Here is a 22,335-nt window from a genome sequence, read left to right as displayed (position 1 = left end):
TATGACAACACAGGTATTATACAGTTAGGTGTAGTTTTCCTCAGTGGGACTGTTCTAATGGGTTGTTACTGAAACATAAACACACTAATGCACTGGAATCAGTAAATAGTGGTGTACTGTTCCTTACAGACTATGTCATCAGTGATCTCATGTCAAAGAGAAAGAATGTACATGTAATCATTGATATGACATGCCATGCTACTTACTGTTTATGTAGTACTACTTACCGTATATGTAGTAGAGCAAGGAGGGTTTACTTGCTTTTTTGGGAATGGATTTAGTGACGTCATCCGAGCAGCCAGCGCCCCTTCCACTCAAGTACTAGCACGCGCTCCACTCGCGAATCCGACAGACGTGAATATGGCGTTAGGTTAAGAGCTTTTAGACGCGCTAGAAAGACAAATATTTACTGATATAAAGACGTTTTCGTCGTAGTAAATACGGGATTTTATTACACTTACCAAGTCAGTTAGTAGTGTTATTCTTTATTTGAACTAGCTGCTAGTGTGTTGAGTATTTCAAGCTGGATGGAAGGTTTGCCGCTAGAAGAAAACAGAAAGGGGCGGGTGCGATTCATTCATTGCTAGTTCCTACCTGACTAGCCAGTCCGCTATCGTTAAAGCTTATCTAACGTTACAGGCTAGTGAGCCAAACTGAGCCCTCCAGGTGAAGAGTCAATTTGGACAAACACTAGCTAATACTAATACTTTTAGGACATAGCTAGCTAATTTGATATAGGTAGTAGATGTGTATTTCCTAACACGGATGATTTTGCGCTCTCTGTAATTTTGTTGACTTTCTTTAGCTAGTTTTTTGTATTAATTTAGCTCGACTGTCAGCTAACGTTCGCTTGCTAGCTAGCTAGTTAGCTAGACAACACAAACAATGTCGGATAACCAGAGCTGGAATTCTTCGGGTTCCGATGAAGATTTGGAGACCGCGGAATCGGGAGTCGGGCAGCCTGTTGTTGGAATCGCCGAGTTCAGTGGAATCCTCAGCAAGGTAACTGACCTGACGTGAAGTCTGGCTTAAGTTAGCTAGTTAGCTAACGTTAACTACCGTAGCTAGCTAGCTCTGAGTGGTTGAGATGGGTATATAGAGACAGCTAGCTAGCCATATGCAGGGCTCTACAGTGCGACCATTTTACTCGCATATGCGCCTACATATTTTGCTGTGCGACATGGAATTGTTATTTAGGAGCACCAGTGCGCCTAGAATTTTTAAAAATATTTTTGCTTTATTACCTTTGTGCTCCCAAATGTCTTTGTGTGCGCCTACATTTTCCAATTTGGGTGCACACGTGCTCCTAGTAAAAAAGGTAAGTGTAGAGCCCTGATCTGGCTATAACCCGCAATTACCTTCCTCCCAGGTCGTGCCAGCCAATAGTATACATAGCCTATAGGCCTACTGTAGGGATATGGGCTAATTAAACGATATTGTTGGTTGACAAAGTGTCAGGCCTGTAATTGTTGTGAACAAGAACCAAAGCGCGCAAGCTGTTTTGGTTTATTTTTAAATTTCAAACTAGCTAACGGTAACCAAACCAGCCACATACACTAGCTGACAGCTGGCCCATCTTTACTTGACCGTGGCTTCTGGTTGGGGGTTTCTGAAAGCCTTTAACAAAACTGTAGCTCTCTAACTTTAGGCCTTAGCAAGCAGAATATTACCTAGGTAAGCAGTTATTGCTGTGTGGGTTGCCATTCTAAAGTCTGTCTGACCATAGAAATAGAACGATCATTATATTTATGTGGCCTGACTTGCCAACCCAAGCATGTTGAGAGATTATTGCACATCATAATCATGCTAAACTCACCTGCATTATCATAGTAAGCCCTGTACATGTGATAAATTAGTTTTAGATGGATGAATGGGTTTTCTCTTTACCTAGTTAACTGTTGTTGTCATACAGCCTTGAGTGCTTGCTTGCCACATATTGTTACCTCAGATTAATGCCACAGTAGAATATTGCATCAAAACAGTAGTTAACAAATGGATATGAATGTAGAAGTTATAGACTAAGCCAGTGACCTTAAACTTTACATTACTTTACCTTAATCATATGACTCTACCTTCCTAGTGTTTCATCAACTACCCATTGTGTGATTGAAATGGTTGTTGTTGTTGTCATCCAATCTTTGTCTCATTTAGCTTTTTCAGATTGCTTGAATTATTGTCTGTTTCTGCTGTAGCCAACTTGTGCCAACAATGTGTCATTACATAGGGGAAAAAAAGGTATATTGTGTTCGACTATCGTGTGCATCCTCATTATAACAAGACCACTGTGAATTCCTCCCTCCCTCATAGCTAAGTAACTTTAATTTGCATTCCCTTTCCTCTCCTTCAGTGGACCAACTACATCCATGGCTGGCAGGATCGCTGGGTGGTTCTGAAGAACAACACCTTGAGCTACTACAAGTCTCAGGACGAGAGAGAGTTTGGCTGCAGAGGGTCCCTGTGTCTCAGCAAGGCTGTCATCACTGTGAGTAGACTACACTTCACTATATACTGTACTATGTTACTATAGGACTACTGCTTTATAGATGTTAGACTGTAAGTCAAAAACTTTACATTGAGAGAGAGTTCGGCTGCAGAGGGTCCCTGTCTCAGCAAGGCTGTCATCACTGAGTAGACTGCAAAATACTATTGAGTAGACTACTATACTATGTTACTGTACTACTTTATAGATGCTTATAGGGCCAATCAGCAGTTGAAACAATAACAAAGCATACTCCCTGCCACTGTTTCGGTAAAAAGCTGAGTGATGGGGCTGGAGAAATGTAACCACTCTAAAATTCATAGACAGGGCTATGGATGCAAGGACTGACCATCCATGATATCAACATTATAGTTTAAACCATGTTTTGAGGCTTTACAGTGTTTGTTTACATTTACTTTGTTTACAAACATTGGAGTAAAATAAGCTTATATTTTGGGTTCTGACAATTCTTCAAGAATCAATGGGTACATATAAATAATTTCAATAAATCCAAAAATGGATGTAGCAACTGCTGATTGACCCTTTAAGTTTGTGTCCAAAACGTAATGATGAGAGAGAGCGACTGTAGAGGGTTCCTGTGTGTCAGCAAAGCTGTCCTCTCTGTGAGTAGACAACCAATCTCAAACCTACGACAGTGTCTTGTCTCGCGTCTTGTCTTGGTGCTGTGCCAATATCAAGCTCCAGCACATACTTCTGAGCTCTTATTAATTTCTTACTCCAGTTGAATGAATGGATACAGTGGGGAAAAAAAGTATTTAGTCAGCCACCAATTGTGCAAGTTCTCCCACTTAAAAAGATGAGAGAGGCCTGTAATTTTCATCATAGGTACACGTCAACTATGACAGACAAATTGAGAGAAAAAAATCCAGAAAATCACATTGTAGGATTTTTAATGAATTTGTTTGCAAATTATGGTGGAAAATAAGTATTTGGTCACCTACAAACAAGCAAGATTTCTGGCTCTCACAGACCTGTAACTTCTTCTTTAAGAGGCTCCTCTGTCCTCCACTCGTTACCGGTATTAATGGCACCTGTTTGAGCTTGTTATCAGTATAAAAGACACCTGTCCACAACCTCAAACAGTCACACTCCAAACTCCACTATGGCCAAGACCAAAGAGCTGTCAAAGGGCACCAGAAACAAAATTGTAGACCTGCACCAGGCTGGGAAGACTGAATCTGCAATAGGTAAGCAGCTTGGTTTGAAGAAATCAACTGTGGGAGCAATTATTAGGAAATGGAAGACATACAAGACCACTGATAATCTCCCTCGATCTGGGGCTCCACGCAAGATCTCACCCCGTGGGGTCAAAATGATCACAAGAACGGTGAGCAAATATCCCAGAACCACACGGGGGGACGTAGTGAATGACCTGCAGAGAGCTGGGACCAAAGTAACAAAGCCTACAATCAGTAACACACTACGCCGCTAGGGACTCAAATCCTGCAGTGCAAGACATTTCCCCCTGCTTAAGCCAGTACATGTCCAGGCCCGTCTGAAGTTTGCTAGAGTGCATTTGGATGATCCAGAAGATCATTGGGAGAATGTCATATGGTCAGATGAAACCAAAATATAACTTTTTGGTAAAAACTCAACTCATCGTGTTTGGAGGACAAAGAATGCTGAGTTGCATCCAAAGAACACCATACCTACTGTGAAGCATGGGGGTGGAAACATCATGCTTTGGGGCTGTTTTTCTGCAAAGGGACCAGGACGACTGATCCGTGTAAAGGAAAGAATGAATGGGGCCATGTATCGTGAGATTTTGAGTGAAAATCTCCTTCCATCAGCAAGGGCATTGAAGATGAAACGTGGCTGGGTCTTTCAGCATGACAATGATCCCAAACACACCGCCCGGGCAACGAAGGAGTGGCTTCGTAAGAAGCATTTCAAGGTCCTGGAGTGGCCTAGCCAGTCTCCAGATCTCAACCCCATAGAAAATCTTTGGAGGGAGTTGAAAGTCAAATCAAATCAAATCAAATTTTATTGGTCACATGCGCCGAATACAACAGGTGCAGACATTACAGTGAAATGCTTACTTACAGCCCTTAACCAACAGTGCATTTATTTTAAACAAAAAAGTAAGAATAAAACAACAACAAAAAAGTGTTGAGAAAAAAAGAGCAGAAGTAAAATAAAGTGACAGTAGGGAGGCTATATATACAGTAAAATAAAGTGACAGTAGGGAGGCTATATATACAGGGGGGTACCGTTGCATAGTCAATGTGCGGGGGCACCGGCTAGTTGAGGTAATATGTACATGTGGGTAGAGTTAAAGTGACTATGCATAAATACTTAACAGAGTAGCAGCAGCGTAAAAAGGATGGGGTGGGGGGGCAGTGCAAATAGTCCGGGTAGCCATGATTAGCTGTTCAGGAGTCTTATGGCTTGGGGGTAGAAGCTGTTGAGAAGTCTTTTGGACCTAGACTTGGCACTCCGGTACCGCTTGCCGTGCGGTAGCAGAGAGAACAGTCTATGACTAGGGTGGCTGGAGTCTTTGACAATTTTGAGGGCCTTCCTCTGACACCGCCTGGTATAGAGGTCCTGGATGGCAGGGAGCTTTGCCCCAGTGATGTACTGGGCCGTACGCACTACCCTCTGTAGTGCCTTGCGGTCAGAGGCCAAGCAGTTGCCATACCAGGCGGTGATGCAACCAGTCAGGATGCTCTCGATGGTGCAGCTGTAGACTTTTTTGAGGATCTGAGGACCCATGCCAAATCTTTTTAGTCTCCTGAGGGGGAATAGGCTTTGTCGTGCCCTCTTCACGACTGTCTTGGTGTGTTTGGACCATGATAGTTCGTTGGTGATGTGGACACCAAGGAACTTGAAGCTCTCAACCTGTTCCACTACAGCCCCGTCGATGAGAATGGGGGCGTGCTCAGTCCTCTTTTTTTTCCTGTAGTCCACAATCATCTCCTTTGTCTTGGTCACGTTGAGGGAGAGGTTGTTGTCCTGGCACCACACGGCCAGATCTCTGACCTCCTCCCTATAGGCTGTCTCATCGTTGTCGGTGATCAGGCCTACCACTGTTGTGTCGTCGGCAAACTTAATGATGGTGTTGGAGTCGTGCCTGGCCATGCAGTCATGGGTGAACAGAGAGTACAGGAGGGGACTGAGCACGCACCCCTGAGGGGCCCCCGTGTTGAGGATCAGTGTGGCAGATGTGTTGTTACCTACCCTTACCACCTGGGGGCGGCCCGTCAGGAAGTCCAGGATCCAGTTGCAGAGGGAGGTGTTTAGTCCCAGGATCCTTAGCTTAGTGATGAGCTTAGAGGGCACTATGGTGTTGAATGCTGAGCTGTAGTCAATGAATAGCATTCTCACGTAGGTGTTCCTCTTGTCCAGGTGGGAAAGGGCAGTGTGGAGTGCGATAGAGATTGCATCATCTGTGGATCTGTTGGGGCGGTATGCAAATTGGAGTGGGTCTAGGGTTTCTGGGATTATGCTGTTGATGTGAGCCATGACCAGTCTTTCAAAGCACTTCATGGCTACAGACGTCAGTGCTACGGGTCGGTAGTCATTTAGGCAGGTTATCTTAGAGTTCTTGGGCACGGGGACTATGGTGGTCTGCTTGAAACATGTTGGTATTACAGACTCAGTCAGGGACATGTTGAAAATGTCAGTGAAGACACTTGCCAGTTGGTCAGCACATGCTCGGAGTACACGTCCTGGTAATCCGTCTGGCCCTGCGGCCTTGTGAATGTTGACCTGCTTAAAAGTCTTACTCACATCGGCTACGGAGAGCGTGATCACATAGTCGTCCGGAACAGCTGGTGCTCTCATGCATGCTTCAGTGTTGCTTGCCTCGAAGCGAGCATAGAAGTGGTTTAGCTCGTCTGGTAGGCTTGTGTCACTGGGCAGCTCGCGGCTGTGCTTCCCTTTGTAGTCTGTAATAGTTTTCAAGCCCTGCCACATCCGACGAGCGTCAGAGCCAGTGTAGTATGATTCAATCTTAGACCTGTATTGACTCTTTGCCTGTTTGATGGTTCGTCGGAGGTCATAGCGGGATTTCTTATAAGCGTCCGGGTTAGAGACCCGTTCCTTGAAAGCGGCAGCTCTACCCTTTAGCTCAGTGCGGATGTTTCCTGTAATCCATGGCTTCTGGTTGGGGTATGTACGTACGGTCACTGTGGGGACGACATCATCGATGCACTTATTGATGAAGCCAGTGACTGATGTGGTGTACTCCTCAATGCTGTCTGAAGAATCCCGGAACATGTTCCAGTCTGTGCTAGCAAAACAGTCCTGTAGCTTAGCATCTGCGTCATCTGACCACTTTTTTATTAGCCGAATCACTGGTGCTTCCTACTTCAGTTTTTGCTTATAAGCAGGAATCAGGAGGATAGAATTATGGTCAGATTTGCCAAATGGAGGGCGAGGGAGAGCTTTGTATGCGTCTCTGTGTGTGGAGTAAAGGTGGTCTAGAGTTTTTTCCCCTCTGGTTGCACATTTAACATGCTGGTAGAAATGAGGTAGAACGGATTTAAGTTTCCCTGCATTAAAGTCCCCGGCTACTAGGAGCGCTGCATCTGGATGAGCGTTTTCCTGTTGATTAATGGCCTTGTACAACTCATTCAGTGCAATCTTAATGCCAGCATTGGTTTGTGGTGGTAAATAGACAGCTATGAAAAATATAGATGAAAACTCTCTTGGTAAATAGTGTGGTCTACAGCTTATCATAAGATACTCTACCTCAGGCGAGCAAAACCTCGAGACTTCCTTAGTATTTGATTTTGTGCACCAGCTGTTGTTTACAAATATACACAGACCGCCGCCCCTTGTCTTACCAGAGTCTGCCGTTCTGTCCTGTCGATGTAGCGTATAGCCTGCTAGCTGAATGTTATCATTGTTGTCGTTCAGCCACGACTCCGTGAAACATAAGATATTACAGTTTTTAATGTCCCGTTGGTAGGATAACCTTAATCTTAAATCGTCCATTTTATTCTCAAAAGCTTGAACGTTGGCTAATAGGATTGATGGGAGAGGCAGTTTACTCGTTCGCCGTCGGATCCTTACAAGGCACCCGGATCTGCGTCCACGATATCTCCGTCTCTTCCTCACGCGAATGACGGGGATCTGGGCCTTGTTGGGTGTCTGTAGAATATCCTTCGCGAACGCCTCGTTGAAGAAAAAGTCTTCGTCCAACGCGAGGTGAGTAATCGCTGTCCTGATATCCAGAAGCTCTCTTTGGTTATAAGAGACGATGGCAGAAACATTATGTACAAAATAAATTACAAATAACGCGGAAAAACACACATAATAGTACAATTGGTTAGAGGGCTGTAAAACGGCAGCCATCTTCTTCCGGCGCTGTTCTCAAGTCCGTGTTGCCCAGCGACAGCCCCAAAACATCACTACTCTAGAGGAGATCTGCATGGAGGAATGGGCCAAAATACCAGCAACAGTGTGTGAAAACCTTGTGAAGACTTACAGAAAACGTTTGACCTGTGTCATTGCCAACAAAGGGTATATAACAAAGTATTGAGAAACTTTTGTTATTGACCAAATACTTATTTTCCACCATAATTTGCAAATAAATTCATAAAAAATCCTACAATGTGATTTTCTGGATTTTTTTTCCTCATTTTGTCTGTCATAGTTGATGTGTACCTATGATGAAAATTACAGGCCTCTCTCATCTTTTTAAGTGGGAGAACATGCACAATTGGTGGCTGACTAAATACTTTTTTTCCCCACTGTATGTGAAAGATTTGGAAGTGATATTTTATGGACAGTGTAACAAGCTAGAGAGGGATCTACTATTGACATGGATATCCATTTTACATTATGCATTGGATCCAAAATGTGCCCTCCTTATAAGCAACTGAGAAATTAGAGATGAGAGCATAATAAACTGTTGTTTACAACAACACGGAACTCCTGATTGAGTCTTAGTGCTGGAGGGTAAGTAGCTCGTCAGGTGACTGCTGGTTTTAACACAACATTCTGAGCTGGGGATCAACTTTGGCTCTACTCAGCCCTACTCAGATCCTTTCACAATGCATCTATCCATCAGTCTCTCCAGGATTCTGCGATGGCAATTTTGTTTGCAAAATCAACAATTACCTGCATATTATGCGAGGGCTTGCAAATTTGACCATTCACTGTACTATTTCTGCATAAAACTGTAAAATCGTTGCAATATTTTCGCATATAACTGACCCATTGCCGCAGTACAAAAAGGGATTGCAATTTCAACCCATCACCCCCCAAATAATATGGTTCAATAAAGCTACACATCAACAAACTTTTTCCATTGTCAGTGCATTTTTGTGACAAATTGGACAAAATCATCACATACTGCCATGCACGATGTCAGAATTGCCGCAGCAAAATCAAACGTTTTTCCCACAAATATCACATCAAATTCCTGCGTAATCCTGGGGGGCTGATCCTTCCTTCCTTGAAGTAATCACTGATCTAACAGTATAAGATCAAGGCTAGGTGAAAGCCATCATAGATTTTACCAATCCAGTTATGTCATTCACTGACAATAAGGAGGATAATGTAATGAATGACAAAGGTTGGGTTCAAAGGTCAGGTTCTCATGGTAACTGATTAATGTTGAAGACAGGTTCCTCAGGGCTTTGAACCCTGTCAATCATCCCTGGACTGTAATCATTGAACTGCGGTTTGACAAGCACGTTATCATATCCTCCTGTGTACACACACATACACACACACACACACACAAAAGCACACAACTGTATCCATGTGTCTTTAGTCTTGTGTTTTGTGTGCCATTGCTTATCACACTTTTCACACTTTTTCAGTGTTGACCACAGGTCTGTTATTGACTAACACACACACACACACACCAGGGTTTCAGTTAGTAAAATTTGGCACCGGGCAAGTGACTGGTCAGATAAATTAAAATCTTCCATTTGAGAAATGTACTGGTCATCCATATGCATTGTGTGCTTAATCCATTAGGCCGCCCACCCACGCAGCCAGCACCATCAATAAACGAGGGAAAGGAGCCACATTTATGTGTCCTTAAAAACAGCCTATAACTCATTACAAAAACACTATTCCTTGTTTCGATCTGTAGCATATGCAAAACTTTATAGCCTGTTTTTATTGGTTTTTACTTTCCTAAAACAATTGTCCACCTCACGGTTCAGCTGTCGGAGATTTGAGCACAAAATGCATCAAGGCATTGCATGCATATATTGGCTTAGGCATCCACTGTATTTTATATTTATATATATATATATATATACACTGCTCAAAAAAATAAAGGGAACACTTAAACAACACAATGTAACTCCAAGTCAATCACACTTCTGTGAAATCAAACTGTCCACTTAGGAAGCAACACTGATTGACAATAAATTTCACATGCTGTTGTGCAAATGGAATAGACAACAGGTGGAAATTATAGGCAATTAGCAAGACACCCCCAATAAAGGAGTGGTTCTGCAGGTGGTGACCACAGACCACTTCTCAGTTCCTATGCTTCCTGGCTGATGTTTTGGTCACTTTTGAATGCTGGCGGTGCTTTCACTCTAGTGGTAGCATGAGACGGAGTCTACAACCCACACAAGTGGCTCAGGTAGTGCAGCTCATCCAGGATGGCACATCAATGCGAGCTGTGGCAAGAAGGTTTGCTGTGTCTGTCAGCGTAGTGTCCAGAGCATGGAGGCGCTACCAGGAGACAGGCCAGTACATCAGGAGACGTGGAGGAGGCCGTAGGAGGGCAAAAACCCAGCAGCAGGACCGCTACCTCCGCCCATGTGCAAGGAGGAGCAGGAGGAGCACTGCCAGAGCCCTGCAAAATGACCTCCAGTAGGCCACAAATGTGCATGTGTCTGCTCAAAAGGTTAGAAACAGACTCCATGAGGGTGGTATGAGGGCCTGACGTCCACAGGTGGGGGTTGTGCTTACAGCCCAACACCGTGCAGGACGTTTGGCATTTGCCAGAGAACACAAAGATTGGCAAATTCGCCACTGGCACCCTGTGCTCTTCACAGATGAAAGCAGGTTCACACTGAGCACATGTGACAGACGTGACAGAGTCTGGAGACGCCGTGGAGAACGTTCTGCTGCCTGCAACATCCTCCAGCATGACCGGTTTGGCGGTGGGTCAGTCATGGTGTGGGGTGGCATTTCTTTGAGGGGCCGCACAGCCCTCCATGTGCTCGCCAGAGGTAGCCTGACTGCCATTAGGTACCGAGATGATGAGATCCTCAGACCCCTTGTGAGACCATATGCTGGTGCGGTTGGCCCTGGGTTCCTCCTAATGCTAGACCTCATGTGGCTGGAGTGTGTCAGCAGTTCCTGCAAGAGGAAGGCATTGATGCTATGGACTGGCCGCCCATTCCCCAGACCTGAATCCAATTGAGCACATCTGGGACATCATGTCTCGCTCCATCCACAGACTGTCCAGGAGTTGGTGAATGCTTTAGTCCAGGTCATTGAGGAGATCCCTCAGGAGACCATCCGCCACCTCATCAGGAGCATGCCCAGGCGTTGTAGGGAGGTCATACAGGCACGTGGAGGCCACACACACTACTGAGCCTCCATTTTGACTTGTTTTTTTTTATTGGACATTACATCAAAGTTGGATCGGCCTGTAGTGTGGTTTTCCACTTTAATTTTGATTGTGACTCCAAATCCAGACCTCCATGGGTTGATACATTTGATTTCCATTGATAATTTTTGTGTGACTTTGTTGTCAACACATTCAACTATGTAAACTATTATTTCATTCATTCAGATCTAGGATGTGTTATTTTAGTGTTCCCTTAATTTTTTTGAGCAGTGTAGATATTAGATATACACACACACACTACCAGTGAAAAGTTTGGACACACCGACTCATTCCAGGGTTTTTCTTTATTTTTACTATTTTCTACATTGTAGAATAATAGTGAAGACATCAAAACTATGAAATAACACATATGGAATCATGCAGTAACCAAAAAATAGCCCTTACACAGCCTGGAGGTGTGTTGGGTCATTGTCCTGTTGGTCAGTCAATCCGGAAAAGTTCAAGAACTTTGAAGTGCAATCTCAAAAACCATCAAGCGCTATGATGAAACTGGCTCTCATGAGGACCGCCACAGGAAAAGAAGACCCAGAGTTACCTCTGCTGCAGAGGAAAAGTTCATTAGAGTTAACTGCACCTCAGATTGCAGCCCAAATAAATGCTTCACAGAGTTCAAGTAACAGACACATCTCAACATCAACTGTTCAGAGGAGACTGTGTGAATCAGGCGTTCATGGTCGAATTGCTGCAAAGAAACCACTACTAAAGGACACTGTCATGACTCTCCCTGGGTGAGGATCAAAGGCCTATGACACAGCTCGACCAAGAGTTGCCAAATGTGACAAACGCCAAATACTTCTCCACTGTCGACGTGGCGAATGGTTTCTGGACCGTGACAGTCGACCCTCGCGACCAACACAAGTTGGCTTTCTCTTTCTCGAACAAGCTCTTCACGTTCAATCGTTGCACGTTCGGGTATTCGAACTCCCCCGCAGAGTTCAACATCTTCCTGCACAAGGCAATGCCAGAATCCAAGCAGTCCGCAACATCAAAACGCCTGCAAACCTTCATGAGGTACGCAGCTTCTTGGGAGTATGTAATTACTCACATCAATTCATAGAAAATTATGCCGACTTGTCAAAACCTTTGACCCGTCTTCTTCAGAAAGACACCCCATTCATTTGGGATTGCTACTCACGACGAAGCTGTGACTTCCTTGAAAGACCTGCTTTGTGCGGCACCCTGACAAGACAATACATTCTTTTTGGAAGTAGGTTTCTCAGAGCACTGCCTTAGTGCTGGGTTGTACCAAAAATACGACCAAGACTGACGTGTGGTTGCTTACGCGAGCAAAACACTCAACCCTGCTGAACACAAGTACTCAGACTGCGAAAAAGCACTGCTGTCGACAGTCTGGGCGGTCAAGCACTTCACCTCTTATGTCGGCGGACAAAAGGTGATCATAGAAACATGTCACCAACTCCACATCGCGTACCACCCTAGGAGCTCCGGCAGGGTAGAAAGAAGCAACCAAACAATCGTCACAATCTTGAGGAAATATGTGGCAGCCAACCACAAAGATTGGGACCTCAAACTGCCACTGGTATTAATTGCGATCAGAGCCACACGCAACAGATCTACGGGAATAACACCATTTGAGATGACGGGCCGGCAAATGACGCTTCCACTGCATCTCCTGTACCAACCGGTAGATGTCGCCGTGGCCACCGCGTACACGGCCCATCAATACGTGACGTACTTGTGAACCCACCTCCAGTCTACCTTTGCGTACGCTCAAGGAAAGTTGGAAAGAAGTGCGGAAGGTGACAAGACCCATTACGACAAAAAGGCCTCACACCAGGAGTTTGAGGTCGTATACTCCAAACCCGTGGGTTTTGCGAAAAAGTTCCTGCCCCAATGGACAGGGCCACATGAGATTGTGTTAAAGCTGTCACCTGTTGCTTATCAAATCGGAATCAGCAAAGGTCGACAGAACATCACATTCAAGTGGGTGTTAATCGAAATGAAGTGGGATTTTTACTGACGCTGCCGGTTGTTGAACTGGAGAATATCTATAGGTTGAGCAGTTCTAAATGTAGGATTTTGGCACGACAACACCCATGTGAAGATCATCACACATCCAGTCATAGCTTATCAGGAACACAATCCAGATTTCTATCTCACCCCTAACCTGTTAATGTGTACTCTGACCAAAGACGTCCACTACTTGTGTCCTAGCAAACCCTTCGTCAGGGATAACACTGAGCGCCTTTGTGGCCTTAAGCCTATCACCAGCGAAGAATGCTGTAGAGCCAAACCAACAGTAAAAGGTGGAGTCACCACCACGCAAGTGGAAGTGGTAGGGAATCAATGGCTGATTTAACACCCCATTCACGTATGCCACTATGACTTACTAACGCCATGATTCAACCACCCAACTGAACCTCCCCAATCAGACTATTTTTAAGGTACCAGAGGGGGCGATTACCCACATAGACGACCTAGCCCTATACCAACTTCCTGACGACAGGATAGACACAGATATTGAAATGCCTGACGCTTTTGCTAAACGTTCCCTTGCGTTACCACCAGCTATTCAAAACCAAATTCAGTATGAGGGACCGATGACTGACTGTTGATCTTAGCGTACTGATTGAGGGACTTTTAGTTGACCCGATTGGCTATAAGCCAAAAGATTGGTCTGTCACCCGCTCTTGGACGGTACCGGACAGTATCCTGACTGTTACCATGATCCTTGGTCTTATTGCCCTTGGCGTGTGCACCTACTATGTACACAGGCATGCGCGCAATTGAATACCTAATGAGGTCTTATGCTAGGATCACCTGTGGGACGGAAGCAATCCTGATTTTCGGAAAACTGGCAATAGATTCCAAAGCCCCATCAGGTGACCCATCCACAACATCCCCAGCTTCTTCCCCGGAGTTCGCTAGGTCAGCCCTGTAGTGCCACCAATGGAAGCTTTGTCATTCAGGGTGTCATTTTAGAGAGTGCCTTAACTACCCACCTTCAAGTAGGATCAACCTAGATATGACATTAGACAAATGTCATGATAGTCATTTAGCCAAGACCATGGACGCACATAGAATAAGAGTCCAAGTAGATGATTAAGGTGGGGGAACTATATTTTGTATATATTTTGTTGTTTTTATTCTTTACATTTGTATTTCCTTTGACACTAAGGAAGTGGTATGCCACAAACAAGTTCCCCATATGACCACCAGTGCCACAACGCCGCCCATTTGGGGAAGAAATGTAATGATATATTGCCTGAGTGTTGTGCGTTGTTAACATCTGTGTAAGTTACTGCCTAGATCTACCAGCCTGGACAACTGGACGATGAGCCCGCAACGATGATCCACAACTAGGACATCCCGTGGTCAATTTTTTTATTAATGGTGGGTTGCAAACTTGCAGAATCCTTCCAAGGTTGAACCACCAGAGGGGGACTGGCTCTCCCTGGGTGAGGATCAAAGGCCTCACATCAGCTTGGCAAATGGCTGACAACAACCACAGGGGTGCTATGCCGGTCTTGACACCTTAATACTGCCATAAATTACAGAGGAGGATAATCTATCTCTGGCATTCTAGTATGGTGAAAGGAATGCCTTTGTTTCAGACTTTTTGCCACCCAAAAACTTCAACATCCAACAATGAACATTTGGACAATATATTTCAACATCCAAACGTTGGGAATGATGAAAAATGGAATATGGAAAATTAATGTATGATGTGATGTCATAAATTGTATAATGCCGTTATAATGAAAACATTGTGACTTGAAGAGCTTTTACACTGTGTATATCAGGTTTACATCCTTTACGTTGTGTAGAAAATATCAAGGAGGAAGACAATGTTTTCGTGAGGATAGGAATGTGATTTGAGCTTTCTAACAAAATCATAGTGATGATGATACTTTTGCCTCGTAACTAGCCAAGCCCGAGCGAGCTCAAAGAGCGTGTCAGTATGATGGAAACGCCCCTCTTTACCAGAGTGCATAAAAGATTTGAGATAAGAATGATCAGATCAGACTAGACGGACCTCAAGCTCCAGCTTTTGTCCATAGTGGTCCTGACCCTGAAAATCAACATGAGGTAAAGATGACAAAGTTGCGTCTACTAACAATCAATGTTACGGCTGAGTAGCTGTTCTAAGTACTGTATCTAAGAAGGTGAATTTAAGTGGGACCATCCTGTTACTCTCTTCAAACCATTGTCTACTACACTGCTCTCATCACCCCACGGGATCTTCGACACGGCTGATTAGCCGTCCTCAGAAGACCACTTCCAGAACGAGTGAAAGTAAACAGACAACTAAAAAGGACATTGTGACCTCTTGTGGACAATCTCAGCCTTACATCTAAAAGGCCATCCGAAAGAGAAGGCCCAATCGACCCCTTCCCACGAAGGCCTGGGTCCAACAGAGATACATGATGAAGACCTCCAACACCTAAATACATGCATTGCTTTTCTTCCCAAACGGGCGGCAGTTCGGGGCAAAGTATTAGGATTGCTGTGAGTTTAGGTCCATGTGTTTTCTCTCTCTCTTTTTTAACTCACCATCTTTTGTAACAATTGTCATATTGTGTTAGTCCACTAGGGACCCGTTTTCATTGTATTAAGTTTCTAATCCCTACCTATACTGTGTACGTGTTTATCTTGTGTTATCATTTTTAATTGGTTAGTAAATAAATAATTAAATCAATTTGTGGGGTACGGAGTGATCAGTAAGACCCGGGTTTGTGCAGACTTAAAGAGCCTATGACTTTCAGAATGAGACTGATATGAGGTAAATTATTAATAAATGTCTGTGATAAGAGATATCTAGATATCTTTGGAGTTAATTCGGGAAACGGTAACTCGTTAAACAACTTTTCCCGTGGTGCTCCAAATTCCTAATGAGTTAATTGTTACATGATTAATTTAATCTAGTAACAATTAAACATAGTAGGTAATTTTTCCATAAATAATAGTCATCACAATAATTAAAGTCACGTCACGACAACACCAATAAGAAGAAGAGACTTGCTTGGGCCAAGGAACACGAGCATTGGCCATTAGACCGGTGTAAATCTGTCCTTTGGTCTGGAGTCCAAATTGGAGATCTTTGGTTCCAACCGCTGTGTCTTTGTGAGACGCGGTGTGGGTGAACGGATGATCTCCGCCTGTGTATTTCCTACCGTAAAGCAAGAAGGAGGAGGTGTTATGGTGTGGGGGTGCATTGCTGGTGACACTGTCTGTGATTTATTTAGAATTCAAGGCACACTTAACCAGCATTGCTACTACAGCATTCTGCAGCAATACGCCATCCCATCTGATTTGGGCTTAGTGGGACTATCATTTGTTTTTCAACAGGACAATAACCCAACACACCTCCAGGCTGTGTAAGGGCTATTTGACCAAGAAGGAGAGTGATGGAGTACTTCATCAGATGACCTGGCCTCCACAATCCCCCGACCTCAACCCAATTGAGATGTTTTGGGATGAGTCGGACCGCAGAGTGAAGGAAAAGCAGCCAACAAGTGCTCAGCATATGTGGGAACTCCTTCAAGACTGTTGGAAATGCATTACAGGTGAAGCTGGTTGCGAGAATGCCAAGAGTGTGCAAAGCTGTCATCAAGGCAAAGTGTGGCTATTTGAAAAATCTCAAATATATTTGGATTTGTTTAACACTTTTATGGTTACTACATGATTCCATATGTGTTATTTCATAGTTTTGATGTCTTCACTATTATTCTACAATGTAGAAAATAGTACAAATAAAGAGAAACCCTTGAATGAGTAGGTGTGTCCAAACTTTTGACTGGTACTATACAGTGGGGAAAAAAAGTATTTAGTCAGCCACCAATTGTGCAAGTTCTCCCACTTAAAAAGATGAGAGAGGCCTGTAATTTTCATCATAGGTACACATCAACTATGACAGACAAAATGAGAAAAAATAATCCAGAAAATCACATTGTAGGATTTTTAATGAATTTATTGGCAAATGATGGTGGAAAATAAGTATTTGGTCAATAACAAAAGTTTCTCAATACTTTGTTATATACCCTTTGTTGGCAATGACACAGGTCAAACGTTTTCTGTAAGTCTTCACAAGGTTTTCACACACTGTTTCTGGTATTTTGGCCCATTCCTCCATGCAGATCTCCTCTAGAGCAGTGATGTTTTGAGGCTGTCGCTGGGCAACACGGACTTTCAACTCCCTCCAAAGATTTTCTATGGGGTTGAGATCTGGAGACTGGCTAGGCCACTTCAGGACCTTGAAATGCTTCTTACGAAGCCACTCCTTCGTTGCCCGGGCGGTGTGTTTGGGATCATTGTCATGCTGAAAGACTCAGCCACGTTTCATCTTCAATGCCCTTGCTGATGGAAGGAGGTTTTCACTCAAAATCTCACGATACATGGCCCCATTCATTCTTTCCTTTACACGGATCAGTCGTCCTGGTCCCTTTGCAGAAAAACAGCCCCAAAGCATGATGTTTCCACCCCCATGCTTCACAGTAGGTATGGTGTTCTTTGGATGCAACTCAGCATTCTTTGTCCTCCAAACATGACGAGTTGAGTTTTTACCAAAAAGTTATATTTTGGTTTCATCTGACCATATGACATTCTCCCAATCCTCTTCTGGATCATCCAAATGCACTTCAGACAGGCCTGGACATGTACTGGCTTAAGCAGGGGGACACGTCTTGCACTGCAGGATTTGAGTCCCTGGCGGCGTAGTGTGTTACTGATGGTAGGCTTTGTTACTTTGGTCCCAGCTCTCTGCAGGTCATTCACTAGGTCCCCCCGTGTGGTTCTGGGATTTTTGCTCACCATTCTTGTGATCATTTTGACCCCACGGGGTGAGATTTTGCGTGGAGCCCCAGATCGAGGGAGATTATCAGTGGTCTTGTATGTCTTCCATTTCCTAATAATTGCTCCCACAGTTGATTTCTTCAAACCAAGCTGCTTACCTATTGCAGATTCAGTCTTCCCAGCCTGGTGCAGGTCTACAATTTTGTTTCTGGTGTCCTTTGACAGCTCTTTGGTCTTGGCCATAGTGGAGTTTGGAGTGTGACTGTTTGAGGTTGTGGACAGGTGTATTTTATACTGATAACAAGTTCAAACAGGTGCCATTAATACAGGTAACAAGTGGAGGACAGAGGAGCCTCTTAAAGAAGAAGTTACAGGTCTGTGAGAGCCAGAAATCTTGCTTGTTTGTAGGTGACCAAATACTTATTTTCCACCATAATTAGCAAATAAATTCATTAAAAATCCTACAATGTGATTTTCTGGATTTTTTCCCCTCAATTTGTCTGTCATAGTTGACGTGTACCTATGATGAAAATTACAGGCATCTCTCATCTTTTTAAGTGGGAGAACTTGCACAATTGGTGGCTGACTAAATACTTTTTTCCCCCACTGTATATAAATGTATGTGTGTGTATATATATGTGTGTGTGTGTGTGTGTGTGTGTGTATATGTATGTATATATACACACACACACACACCCACAGTAAGGGGAAAAAAGTATTTGATCCCCTGCTGATTTTGTACGTTTGCCCACTGACAAAGACATGATCAGTCTATAATTTTAATGGTAGGTTTATTTGAACAGTGAGAGACAGAATAACAACAAAAAAATCCAGAAAAACGCATGTCAAAAATTTTTATAAATTGATTTGCATTTTAATGAGGGAAATAAGTATTTGACCCCTCTGCAAAACATGACTTAGTACTTGGTGGCAAAACCCTTGTTGGCAATCACAGAGGTCAGACCGTTCTTGTAGTTGGCCACCAGGTTTGCACACATCTCAGGAGGGATTTTGTTCCACTCCTCTTTGCAGATCTTCTCCAAGTCATTAAGGTTTGGAGGCTGACGTTTGGCAACTCGAACCTTCAGCTCCCTCCACAGATTTTCTATGGGATTAAGGTCTGGAGACTGGCTAGGCCACTCCAGGACCTTAATATGCTTCTTCTTGAGCCACTCCTTTGTTGCCTTGGCCGTGTGTTTTGGGTCATTGTCATGCTGGAATACCCATCCACGACCCATTTTCAATGCTCTGGCTGAGGGAAGGAGGTTCTCACCCAAGATTTGACGGTACATGGCCCCGTCCATCGTCCCTTTGATGCAGTGAAGTTGTCCTGTCCCCTTAGCAGAAAAACACCCCCAAAGCATAATGTTTCCACCTCCATGTTTGACGGTGGGGATGGTGTTCTTGGGGTCATAGGCAGCATTCCTCCTCCTCCAAACACGGCGAGTTGAGTTGATGCCAAAGAGCTTGATTTTGGTCTCATCTGACCACAACACTTTCACCCAGTTCTCCTCTGAATCATTCAGATGTTCATTGGCAAACTTCAGACGGCCCTGTATATGTGCTTTCTTGAGCAGGGGGACCTTGCGGGCGCTGCAGGATTTCAGTCCTTCACGGCGTAGTGTGTTACCAATTGTTTTCTTGGTGACTATGGTCCCATCTTTAGAAGAGGCTTCCTTCTAGGACGACAGCCATGCAGACCAATTTGATGCAGTGTGCGGCGTATGGTCTGAGCACTGACAGGCTGACCCCCCCCCCCCACCCCCCACCCCTTCAACCTCTGCAGCAATGCTGGCAGCACTCATACGTCTATTACACAGCTCTCTGGTCTTGGCCATTGTGGAGAGGTTGGAGTCTGTTTGATTGAGTGTGTGGACAGGTCTCTTTTATACAGGTAACGAGTTCAAACAGGTGCAGTTAATACAGGTAATGAGTGGAGAACAGGAGGGCTTCTTAAAGAAAAACTGACAGGTCTGTGAGAGCCGGAATTCTTACTGGTTGGTAGGTGATCAAATACTTATGTCATGCAATAAAATGCAAATTAATTACTTAAAAATCATACAATGTGATTTTCTGGATTTTTGTTTTAGATTCCGTCTCACACAGTTGAAGTGTACCTATGATAAAAATTACAGACCTCTACATGCTTTGTAAGTAGGAAAACCTGCAAAATCGGCAGTGTATCAAATACTTGTTCTCCCCACTGTATGTGTGTATGTTTATACATACATTAGGGGTGGGCGATATGAACAAAAATTCATATCACGGTATTTCCCACTGTCCGGACGATAACGATATAATATCACGATATACTGTAAAACATTTTTTTTTTAATTTTATGAGCCCTTCAAAGTTAATAAATGACTAAATATTGCTTTTAACCTTATAGAAACAGAAAGGGGGCATTACACATGTTTTAAATTATTATTTGTTTTACTTCTGTGGTAAACCTGTGCAAACATGAAACTTAGACAAAGGTATATGAGTTAAATAAATATGCAGTAACATTTTATAAAAAAAAATATTTAAAGTACTCAGGATGTAAACTTTTCCCTGCCAAATATAAGTGCAGTCTTTTTTCAGCATAACACCGGTCATTATGAATTCAAGTTGTAAACCTTTTCAAATTAACTTCAAGCATTAACCAGACAGTCTGTATGTTTCTCAGTTCAGCATGTAACAATTCACTGCCTCCCTCTTCACAAGTTCCGTGCCAGGAACACCAGCCTATTGACAGTTTTTGGCTTCAAAGTTGCCCTGTGGCATGTGACCACATTGCCCCCAGTGCTAAATGCTCTCTCAGAGGGCGAACTTGTGGCAGGGATGCATAAATATTTATTCGTCAGACAACTCAATTGTGGGAAGATGGATGCGTGAACTCACCACCACTCCAAAGGATCAGCCTCACTGTCTGCTGCCAAGATTGAACTCTTTGGCCTGAATGCCAAGCGTCACGTCTGGAGGAAACCTGTCACCATCCCTACGGTGAAGCATGGTGGTGGCAGCATCATGCTGTGGGGATGTTGTTCAGCGGCAGGGACTGGGAGACTAGTCAGGATCGAGGGAAAGATGAACGAGAGATCCTTGATGTAAACCTACTCCAGAGCGCTCAGGACCTCAGACTGGGGCGACGGTTCATTTTCCAACAGGACAACAACCCTAAGCACACAGCCAAGACAACGCAGGAGTGGCTTCGGGACAAGTCTCTGGATGTCCTTGAGTGGCCCAGCCAGAGCCCGGACTTGAACCCGATCGAACATCTCTGAAGAGACCTGAGAATAGCTGTGCAGCGACACTCCCCATCCAACCTGACAGAGCTTGAGAGGATCTGCAAAGAAGAATGGGAGAAACTCCCCAAATACAGGTGTGCCAAGCTTGTAGCGTCATACCCAAGAAGACTCGAGGCTGTAATCGCTGCCAAAGGTGCTTCAACAAAGTACTGAGTAAAGGGTCTGAATACTTATAGATTGATGAGGGGGGAAAAAATACTTAATCAATTTTAGAATAAGGCTATAACGTAACAAAATGTGGATAAAGTCGAGGGGTCTGAATACTTTCAGAATGCACTGTATGCCGACAGGTTTTTCGGTGAGGCTGGATAAGAGGCTGTTCTTTATTGCCAGTCCCACACCATGCTAATGTCCACCCGGAGGGTAACCTTTCCAGAAAAAGGTGTAGCCTTCTCCCTCCTCTTTCAGGGAACCTTCATCCAGGAACCTGGTCTCACTCAGGGCAGCAATATCATCAATGTTGTAGCATCTTAGTTCTGCAGCAATCAGAGCTGTTCTCTGATTGGGTCTATCGTTACTATCGTCAGTGTCCAAAAGAGCCTATCCAGGAAGGAGTGAGTGGTTAATTTTTAGGCTACCTTTTCTAGGCCTGTCCCCAGATGGGGTGAGCAGTGTGGCTCCTAAATAGGGCTGCTCAGTCACACAGGGGTCTGCCGAGAGCAGCTGCCACTCAAGTCCCAACTGCTGGCGACCATAATAGCCCTGTGCCGCTGGCGTGCAGGGGTCTGATTTAAGGGCTCTCGGTGCATTCACTTCGCTCAGGGTGTGCTCCCCTAGCCTTTGTCGTATCAGACTAACCTGTACAGACAAATCTCTGGGGCCCACTGCTGCTCCAAGATCCCCTGCTGGTTAACCTGGAGTTTCAAGACAAGGAGGAATCTTGGTCATGGAGAGGCTTTGTACCGGCAAGGGCAGACTTGTGCATGAAGATGCTCCCCAATTCACCACAAGATCTAGCCGGCCGCAGCGGGCTGTAAGCGAGAGTATGCAAGCACCTGGTAAGCGAGCATGCAACTTACCTCTACCTAGGCACTACTGCACTAGACTCGTCACATGCACCCTGTGGTTGCCCGCCACCACACACACACAGCGGGATGAATGAGTGACTGTTCCCAGGCTGGTCAGAATGGTCACCCTATTCAGTCTGTATTTATTCAGCTTCATCCATTCTCTACCACTGTAAATATTAACTTCCACTGTAATGAAGGCCATGTTCCAGACCTGGGGAGTGTACTTTC

The 22,335-nt window shown here is 44.3% G+C and overlaps 1 protein-coding gene across 1 annotated transcript in view; it reads left to right on the top strand.

Annotated features, from left to right (window-relative positions):
* Window positions 1–335: 335 nt before the first annotated feature.
* The window catches only part of LOC311127188 (ceramide transfer protein-like), a 71,511-nt gene continuing 49,511 nt past the window's right edge, over window positions 336–22,335 (top strand). The window contains exons 1-2 of the mRNA XM_084158975.1: window positions 336–1,002; window positions 2,348–2,482. Of these exons, the coding sequence (XP_084015101.1) occupies window positions 886–1,002; window positions 2,348–2,482 (252 nt within the window). The 5' untranslated portion in view covers window positions 336–885. The remainder of the gene's footprint in view (window positions 1,003–2,347; window positions 2,483–22,335) is intronic.

Source organism: Coregonus lavaretus (assembly GCF_964263955.1).
Source record: "Coregonus lavaretus genome assembly, chromosome: 4".
NCBI lineage: Eukaryota > Metazoa > Chordata > Actinopteri > Salmoniformes > Salmonidae > Coregonus > Coregonus lavaretus.
The sequence above is the reverse complement of the archived record's forward strand: the minus strand, read 5'-3'. Positions and strand labels throughout refer to the sequence as shown.